This window comes from Panicum virgatum, chromosome 4K (genome assembly GCF_016808335.1).
Source record: "Panicum virgatum strain AP13 chromosome 4K, P.virgatum_v5, whole genome shotgun sequence".
NCBI classification, from domain to species: domain Eukaryota; kingdom Viridiplantae; phylum Streptophyta; class Magnoliopsida; order Poales; family Poaceae; genus Panicum; species Panicum virgatum.
Window position 1 is genome coordinate 40,334,019 of NC_053139.1, and position 8,830 is coordinate 40,342,848.

General features: G+C 42.6%; 2 protein-coding genes across 4 annotated transcripts; one reads left to right on the forward strand and one right to left on the reverse strand.

Annotated features, from left to right (window-relative positions):
- Positions 1–552: 552 nt before the first annotated feature.
- On the forward strand, positions 553–4,296 carry LOC120704018 (E3 ubiquitin-protein ligase KEG-like). Its single transcript, XM_039988256.1, has 5 exons — positions 553–893; positions 1,393–1,760; positions 1,872–1,963; positions 2,323–2,796; positions 3,078–4,296. The coding sequence occupies exons 2-5, from the start codon at positions 1,395–1,397 to the stop codon at positions 4,036–4,038; spliced, it is 1,893 nt and encodes a 630-aa protein (XP_039844190.1). The 5' UTR covers positions 553–893; positions 1,393–1,394; the 3' UTR covers positions 4,039–4,296.
- LOC120704019 (elongator complex protein 4-like) lies at positions 4,123–7,817 on the reverse strand. Of its 3 annotated transcripts, XR_005687363.1 has the most exons (9): positions 7,604–7,817; positions 6,565–6,818; positions 6,401–6,476; positions 5,756–5,912; positions 5,497–5,641; positions 5,200–5,359; positions 5,029–5,120; positions 4,576–4,954; positions 4,123–4,463 (listed from the first exon to the last, which is right to left on the reverse strand). XR_005687363.1 is itself a non-coding variant. In XM_039988257.1 (8 exons), exons 1-8 carry the CDS (start codon positions 7,749–7,751, stop codon positions 4,790–4,792), a joined length of 1,197 nt encoding a protein of 398 aa, XP_039844191.1. In that variant the 5' UTR covers positions 7,752–7,817; the 3' UTR covers positions 4,533–4,789. The 3 variants fall into 3 exon arrangements, 2 of the variants coding, with proteins under 2 accessions (XP_039844191.1, XP_039844193.1); XM_039988257.1 differs by lacking the exon at positions 4,123–4,463 and having other exon boundaries at positions 4,533–4,954; XM_039988259.1 differs by lacking the exon at positions 4,123–4,463 and having other exon boundaries at positions 4,533–4,954; positions 5,497–5,575; positions 7,604–7,816.
- Between the last annotated feature and the right edge of the window lie 1,013 nt (positions 7,818–8,830).

The following is an 8,830-nucleotide window of genomic DNA, read 5'->3' on the forward strand; positions in this document are numbered from 1 at the left end:
AGGAGAGCTGTTGTAACGTTTGTGGGTGAAGAAAGTTAGAGTTACCTTCTTCATTTTTTGGAAGGAAACAGAGGCTACCTTCTCATGAGAGGTGGGAGTATATAGTATGCCGTTGATGCTATATAGCAACGAGAGATTTGATATTCATTACAAGAAAATATCAAGCACAAGATATATAGAACAACTCTTAAAGAACATCATAATAGTAGATAAAAAAGGAACTATAAAATTAGTTTTGAATTAGCTCTATTATACAACTTAAATTAGTTTTGCATTCTTACCCACTCAAATTTTTAGAAATTATCTGAAATCTCCTTATATTGAATGACGTTCGCGAAGAGCAAAATTCAAATAAAAATTAGGCTTCCTTTGACCTGGTACTTAAAAATCATCTACATTTAAATATGAATAGAAATTATTTTTGAACGAAAATTCAGGTAACTAAATAGATACGGCAGACCATAAAAAAACACAAGAAAATAGTATATAAACTACTCATTCCGTTTAAGTTACTTGTCAAAAAAGAAAAGGCCATGCGGAGGAAAGAAAAGCACGGACGGGAAGGAGGAAGAAACAATGATCGCAGAAAATCCGCTCCCATATAAAACCGCTCTCCACCGCTCACCCCCCAGGGCCCCAGCTCCCTTGCGCACGCTTCCCCTCCCAGGCTCCCGCCGCCGCACACCACTCAACCGACCGACATGCCCGTGGACTGCCGAGTTCTCGCCGTTTCTTCCAATCCCTTCCTCTGCAAATTGCTCCAGTAGCCATTGAGATAGTGGGTCTCTAGGTTTTGTTGTTGCTTTTTTGTTAGTTCATAGGTCTATCAAAACCAATTCGTCGACATCACTTCGGAAAAGGGGAAAAGTAGGGGCGGAAAGAAGACGAGACAGGTGAGAAACTGCTTGTTTCCTGGATTCTTGATTTGTTCCTGATCCAAGTTCTTGCCTTTTTCTTTGCTATCAGATTTTCGGTTTTATTTAGGTCATTGCAGTTATTCTTGCATATTAGATTGCGTGATTCCTGCTTCGCTGGATTCTTGATTCTATTGCAACCTTCTCTTGCCCATTGATTGCGCGGTCATACTGGTCCGTTCAGCGGGTATCTAGATCTCTACATTCTCGTGCAGTTCTTTGTCATGTTACGACTGCTAGGGAGTTGGGATTTGGGAACCTTTACTTTCTGCTTGCTTACGGTGCTAGTTCAACTGGACAACTGCAATTAGCAGCAAACGGCGACTCTTTTCTGTTTAGCAGCGCCACTAAAATTCGGAGCAAGAAAATCTCGGCGATTAGATAGAACACCATAAGCGTGGCTAGAACACTATGAAGTGCCGAGACTTTGCTGCTCAAAAAATTATTGGGGTTTGTAATGGTGAAATTTGCTCTGCAGGAATGGCAGGTCAAGGCTCCGACTCCCAACCCACTGATGCATTTGAGTACATGCTGCTTGAGAAGGACCCTGATCTCTACCGGATGGTCTTCTCTGGTCCAAGCCATATAAGCCCGTGGATCGACCCAAGCGTGTTGAACCTGAAGCACCGGATTGGAAGAGGCCTGTTTGGGGATGTCTGGATAGCAACTCACCATCAGAGGACAGAGGATTACGACCGGTACCATGAGGTCGCGGTGAAGATGCTGCATCCAATTAAAGAGGACCAGCTGCAGCTCTTCTCAGCGAGGTTTGATGAAATCTTCAGCAAATGCCAGGGTCTCGGCAATGTTTGCTTCCTGCATGGCATCTCCACGCAGAATGGAAGGGTATGTTGGTTGCAATGTGCTGATCTGTATAGACTGCTATGCATAGTCTCACTGTTGTTGCCTTGGTAATGAAGGTTAGTGCTCAGCTTATTTGGCTTCTTGAATTTTCAGATTTGTATAGCGATGAAATTTTATGAAGGATCCGTTGGAGACAAGATGGCGCGGCTCAAAGGTGGAAGGCTCTCTTTGTCAGAAGTTTTAAGGTGTGGTGGAAAAGCCCAATGATTAATTTACGCATCCAGTACACCATGAGCCATCTATATGTAGAATATAAAACCTTTACACTTGAGCGAGTAGTTTCTATGAGGCACCAATAATTGTATTATAGAGTTTAGAAATTTGTTATAAAAATCATCTGCGGCATAAATCTTTTGGTTGATGGCTAGAAGCGAAGAAGCAGCATGGCATCTGCTCTTTACCATCACACTGCAATTGTAGGGGATCTAAAATCTATGTGCAGGCTTACTGTCAGTTATTCTTTCTCATTGTACTATAACTTCAGTGTATTTTTTTGTTCGCCTATTCCTTGAATATATTTTCTAATGACTTTTTAAATTTGCAGATATGGGGCTGATTTGGCACGTGGAGTATTAGAGTTACACACCAGGGGAATATTGATCCTAAATCTTAAACCTTGCAATTTTCTCATAGATGAACATGACCGTGGTGTGCATGGGGATTTTGGAATCCCATCCCTGCTGTTCGGACTTTCGTTGCCTCGTCCTGACCTTATCCAAAGGCTTGGGACTCCAAATTACATGGCTCCAGAACAATGGCAACCAAACATCAGAGGTCCGATTAGTTATGAGACTGATTCATGGGGTTTTGCCTGCAGCATCCTTGAGATGTTGAGTGGCATTCAGCCGTGGCGTGGAAAATCACCAGATGAGATTTATCAGTTGGTTGTCCTGAAGAAAGAAAAACCAATGTTCCCATACAGTCTGCCTCCAGGCGTTGAATCTGTGCTTTCTGGATGCTTTGAGTATGACTTTAGAAACCGTCCCTCGATGGAAGATATTTTGCATGCGTTTGAGAGGTAACATCGCTAAACATCATGGTTTCACATTATCAGCATCATGCAGGTTTTGTTTGAATTTCAACTAGATGAGTAATTTCAGCATGGTTTGTTGTAAGATTAGCTTTTGTTATATCTAAGACTGCTAAGTTCTACTGGAGCATTGTCTTTTCACTTGTTAAGCATAGAAATGTGTTCACGTATTGTGGTGGTTCTGTCGTAGTATTGTCCCCTTCTATTTTCTTTTGATCAAAATGTTGGAAACAGTTGACCTAACTTATTTTCTATTTTTCATTGCTTAGTGCTAAAGATGCAGATCATGACAACACTGCCTGGGACAATTCTGAAAATGTAACAGTGGACAGGCCAACCATGGCAAATCACACTAATTGGTTGCTCTTCAAGGACAAGCTGCAAGTGGGAGACAAGGTCCGCTCAAGAAAGCTTAAAAGCTCATGTAGTCCTGAAACTATGGAAATCCCTGATGGAACCATAGTTGGCATGGAGGATGATGGGGAATGTGATGGTTTCATTCTTGTACGAGTCCATGGGTTACACGACCCTTTGAAGGTTCGCTGCTCAGCTGTGGAGAGGGTAACATATGGTTTTGCTGCCGGAGACTGGGTACGCCTGAGGGAGGAGGACAAGAAGCGTTCTCAGGTTGGTATTCTTCATAGCATTGACCGTGATGGTACAGTGACTGTTGGTCTGATAGGAATGGACACCCTTTGGAAAGGTAATTATTCAGATCTCCAAATGGCTGAAGCCTACTGTGTAGGTCAGTTTGTGAGGCTGAAAGCCAACATTTCAAGCCCAAGGTTCGAATGGCAGCGAAAAAGGGGTGGAGGATTAGCTACCGGTCGAATTACACATATACATCCGAATGGGTGTCTTGTTGTGAAATTCCCAGGCAAATTTAGCCTTGGTGAAGCATGCAGTTGCTTGGCAGATCCCTCTGAGGTTGAGGTGGTGAGCTTTGACAAATGTGAGGGAATTGTGAAGAAGTATGAGCATCTGGAAGACTTTCATTGGGCAGTGAGGCCCCTGTTCATTGCTATTGGTTTCTTCACCGCTCTTAAGCTGGGTGTGTTTGTTGGGAATAGCATTGTGAGGCCAAGGAGTCGGAAGGTTGCGAGCATATCTGATCAGGGTGACGATTACCAGCACCAACAGCAGGTAGTGCAAAACAATGCCAATGCAGCATGGCTTCCACCACCAGTTGCAAACATGCTTTTCGGAGAAGGTGTTGCGTCTTCTGGATAAGAACCATAAGGTCATTGTAAAGATGGAGATATCCTGAAAATCACATGGGGAATCCAGGATCATGTACCGCTGCAACCAATCCTAGTTGTGCATATTTAGGCCTAAAATGTTTTATCTAAACATCTGTAAATATCTCTATCTTCTGCAACTCTGCATCTCGGATTCTGTACTTCTACTTCCCAATCATCTCCAGATGTCTTAAATATACAATTATATGAAGATAGACTAGATTTCCTATTTGGTCGACTGTTTATGCCATCCTAGGCATGTGTTATGTCTTGGTATCTCATGCTTCTGTGCTTCTGTATGAAGATTCTGAGTCTTGTTGAAAGCCTGAAACTGCCATTTGCATTTGGCATTACATATGCAGTCGGTCATAGCTCCTTCCTCGAGTTTCCTCTTCATGAAGACCATTAATTCTTCAACTGCATCAGCATGCTATCACATTAAGCAAATATCATCGTTCGAAACAGACAACATGTGCAAATCTACAATTCAGTAACGTGTCGAGACAAGTCGACTAACTTGAAAATTTACCTTCCATCAGGAGATAGTAATATACAACTTTAGCCTGTTCGAATGCTATTGAAAGTGGTGTACAACAAGCTGATAGATACACTAACGGGGGAACCATCAAACTGCCTCCTATCTAAAACCTGAGCCTCCTAAGGTTGCATTTTACCCAGAGTAACAAGTACAAAACACTGCCGAGCTCCTCTTCGTAGAACCGGCCATACCATCTGAATCCAAACTAGAAATCAAGCTGTCGGCCTTGTGACGACGAGCAACTGCCAGATGCAGCAGCAGAAGGCCCACTTGACCCGTCCACTGGAGCCTGATTCAACCGTTCTAGCACCAGCGACCTCCTCTTTCGCAGCTTCAGAGAAAGTGTGGACGCCTCTAAGATCACAGGGACCTGATTGTCAACATAAAAATCGTTAAACAAACAAGCACAAAGTTTATTTTACAGCAGTTGTAAGACTTCGGTACCTGGCTATTAGTTTGCGCCACCTTGTGGACGTGCAAAAAACCAACCATATCTTGGTATCCTGTGAGGAGTTTTGCCAAGTCTTTGTCCTCATCTGTAACCATGTAAACAGGCTATTAAAAGGCAGGATAAATTAGATGATAGAAATGGTTATGAAAAAGGGTCAAGCTTGCCTGGAATTGCTTTGATCGACAGCAGTGTATCTGCCAGGTGCTGCCATCTCTTACAGAATGAATTTGATAGAACCGTGCTCGGAAATGTTATAACAGCGACTGAGTTAGATGACCGCACCATGGCCTTCACTGATCTGATAAATGAGACCATGTCCCAGTCCTATAGTTCATAAATCAAATGACGTGCAAGTTGCAACATCATCACAACTAGATAGAAAACAAGAAGCCAAAATAGGTTTCGAATTTTCAACAAACTGCAGTCACCAGCCAATGGATATCATTGAGCTAAACGCTTACCTTCTCAAAGTATCCACAATGCGGTGCACAGAGTGATTGTATAGCAATTCTCCCAGCAGTTAAACTTCCACCATCTTTTCTGAATGCGAAAAACGAAAGAGGTCCGGAATCAATACTAGGCACAGGGCATGGTAGTAGAACCAAACTATCATTATTGGAGTATAGATATATCAGATGCTGATAAAAGGGCACTGCAACTATACCATGATATTCCTCAAGGAATGCAATTTTTGAACATCGAATCACGAATTAAGCTCACCTTGGGAGCTTGGATAAGAAAGCAGAACAACGATCCTGGAGGTTGCTTAGAGTGTCTGCTTCTTGAGTGCTTACGCATTCAATATTCTGCCCATTAAGTAAATGCCTTTCCAGGGGCTTCCTCAAATCAAAATCATTGCTAAATTCCTGCTTATTGTCTGCAATGATGCTAAATGAATCAGATTTTTCATGAATATCTTGAGGGACTAGAAGCAAGCTTATGTTAAATAGTAGTACTAGAAATTTTGCTAATAGAATCAAAATAATATATATTATGTGCCTAGTACTGTATGGTTGTCTTTAGACTATCTTTTGCTGAGATGCTATCCTGTAAGCTGGTAATCCCAGCACCAGTAGATCATAAACAAAAACTCTATATGATTTCTTTAAAAGCAGGGGAACCTTTTTTTAGGGGAAAAAAGAATAGCTGTTTATAGTGTCAGCATCAGGTCGCAACCAATGATACTCAGGAATGAGCTGATCACAAGGCAAAGAAATGATCAGCGTGCTAATGATGAATCTCTCTCTCTTTTTAAATAGATTTGTATCACATCCTTGCAAGAAAACTTGCAAACAAAGCATGGTTCTGCAGAAAATCACCAACAATAGAACAAATGGGAGACTAATAGAGGGAGCGGAGGACCACCTTTATGCTCAGCACGAGAAGTCTTCTCATCTCCAAAGTATTTCTTGTACTGCCAAGCTATCCTCAATCCCTCATCCTGCATAATGACAAATTCAGAGCAATATAGAAAGAAGAATACTCCACGGCAACTCCAATTGTGGAATAAAATCATTCCAGAGACCTACATTTGCTCGTCCATCACTACTTGCCCCGGCCCCCATCGCTATGTGTCGCCCATCCTCCTTTGAAGATGAAACCAGAGCAGGTAAAGTACCAAGGAACAACCGTGGCTCCTTCATAGGCCCTGCAAAGAGCAGGGGCTGCTTGTGCACAACACCCTGTGCCATGAAGCAGCGAAGAAGCAGAAGGTGATGTGGTGCATCATTGTCCTCCATGATCATTACAACTGAGCCTAGAAGGAATCCACCACCCAAAATCCCTGAAAGAGAGGGCCAAATAAATGGTGATTCAGTGATTACCAATGCACATCATAATTTTTCTTTTCATATGAGCATCCTTTTCCTTTTGACTTTCTAAGTTCGATTCTTATGCTCTCTTCATCACGTTAAGTAACTTCCATGGATACCTTTTCTTTCTACATATTCTGATATTCCTACCATCCTAATTCCATCACGCAAATGTTCCACTTCCACATATATCCCAGATAAAAAGCATATCTATTCTCCCATCCCAAGCCTGGAGGTACCTTCACAAGCCCAGAGGCAAGGCAGATTATAAAATATAAAGATGGGAGCAAATTAAACATTTTGCAAATATATGTAGGTCTCACAATGCGAAAGGCCGGGCGGTTGAGATGGCAAGCCCGGCCCGGTAGCGTCGCGCTCCCAGCAGGTCCTGAGTTCGAATCTCATCAGAAGCGAATTTCAGGCTGCTGGGAGAAAAAAAAACCCTCGCTGTGCTCGCCGCAAGGCTTGGCCCTCTCGGGCATGGGCCAGAGTTCGGGGGGTTTCTCTAGCGGTTAGGCTTCCTCTTAATGAAATAACGGTGGGGTCCGTTTCACACCCCCGGGTAGAGTTTTTATGTAGGTCTCACAATATTCTAATTGGCATGTTTCCGTCAAAACGCTCAAACATACATCTAAAGAAACTCCCAAGCATCGTCGGTGTCAAAAGGATGAAATTTTCCTCAACGAGGAGATCTTACATATCATCCGGGAACAAAAGAGCGAGCGATGATTTTTAGTTCAAGCACGAGGACGCTTACTGTCCAGGTCGGGGATGCCGGAGGAGACGAAGGCGACGCCGTTCGGGCTAAGCTTGACGCCGGTGGCGCCGGAAGAGGAGGCAGCCGGGTTGGATGTGGCGCGGGAGAAGCTGCTCCGGCCGAGGGTTTGGCCACCGGCGGCGGCCATGGCGGCGGCGGCGGCGGCGATGATGGTTTCCGTTTCGATTCCTCTGCGCCCCTGGGCCCCATTACCGGCAGACGGATGGGTAGGACTTTTCAGATTAGTTTTGGGCCAAGCCCATCTAAAGTATGGGCCTATTTCCTTTTACCTGGGCCTTCTAACTGACAATGCCGATGTGCGAAGATACAAATGAAATCAATTAATTCTCAAAAAAAATACAAATGAAATCAATTTATTTCTATTTTTAGTAAATAGGTTCCCAGTTCTAACGAAAAAGAAAGATCAACTTTTTTTTTGAGATTAAGAAAGATCAACTTCCTACATCTGCATTCGAGTTATGCACCCAAGATTTTCCAGCGATCACGCGTAAAATTTCCACCGAGACATATTAAATATCAGATGATTAAATGAAGCGTATTTTCTTGTGAATTTTGCTCTTTATTTTTCCCCCATTCAGTCCTCTTTAGCCACCATTAGTAGTGAAAAAAAACCCTCAGCATATAGTAACTGCTTCAGCCCAAGATTCTTGTGTCCTTGGACAATCGCAGCTCGGCATCTTCTTCGCATGGATCGTGACAAAAAGAAAATGAGGTCACACCTCACCGAATCCTAGTGTGCCAACCCGTGGCGTGGAGGAACGTGGAGCCAAACGAAACCGGGGCAAGTTGAGCTAACTCTTGTAAATTTCTGTTTGTGGACATCAGCCGGACAACACACAAACATAGACTTGCAGTTGCAGTGGTGCAATGAGGCCTCGTTTAGTTGCACGTGTAAATTTTTTAAAATAGAATCTTTTCACATTTGAAGTATTAAATATAGACTAATCACAAAACTAATTATAGAACTCGTCTGTAAACTACGAGACGAATCTAATGAATCTAATTAATCCGTTATTTGCTCATGGTTACTGTTGCAATTATTGTAGCAATTTAGTGTCTAAACATGACCTAATTATGCTCATTAGATTCGTCTCGTAATTTACAAGAAAAATATGCAATTAATTTTTTATTTCATCTAGATTTAATACTCTGTTCGATGTGATAGATTAGGAATTTTGAATTTTGCAATTAAATAAGGCCTGAGTA

Coding starts and splice junctions, on each gene's coding strand:
- LOC120704018 (XM_039988256.1), top strand. CDS start 1,395: ATGGCAGGTCAAGGCTCCGACTCCCAACCCACTGATGCATTTGAGTAC. Junction 1,964..2,322: donor TCTTTGTCAGAAGTTTTAAG/GTGTGGTGGAAA, acceptor TTAAATTTGCAG/ATATGGGGCTGATTTGGCAC. Junction 2,797..3,077: donor ATTTTGCATGCGTTTGAGAG/GTAACATCGCTA, acceptor TTCATTGCTTAG/TGCTAAAGATGCAGATCATG.
- LOC120704019 (XM_039988257.1), bottom strand. CDS start 7,751: ATGGCCGCCGCCGGTGGCCAAACCCTCGGCCGGAGCAGCTTCTCCCGC. Junction 5,360..5,496: donor ATTGTGGATACTTTGAGAAG/GTAAGCGTTTAG, acceptor TATGAACTATAG/GACTGGGACATGGTCTCATT. Junction 4,955..5,028: donor TGGCGCAAACTAATAGCCAG/GTACCGAAGTCT, acceptor GTTGACAATCAG/GTCCCTGTGATCTTAGAGGC.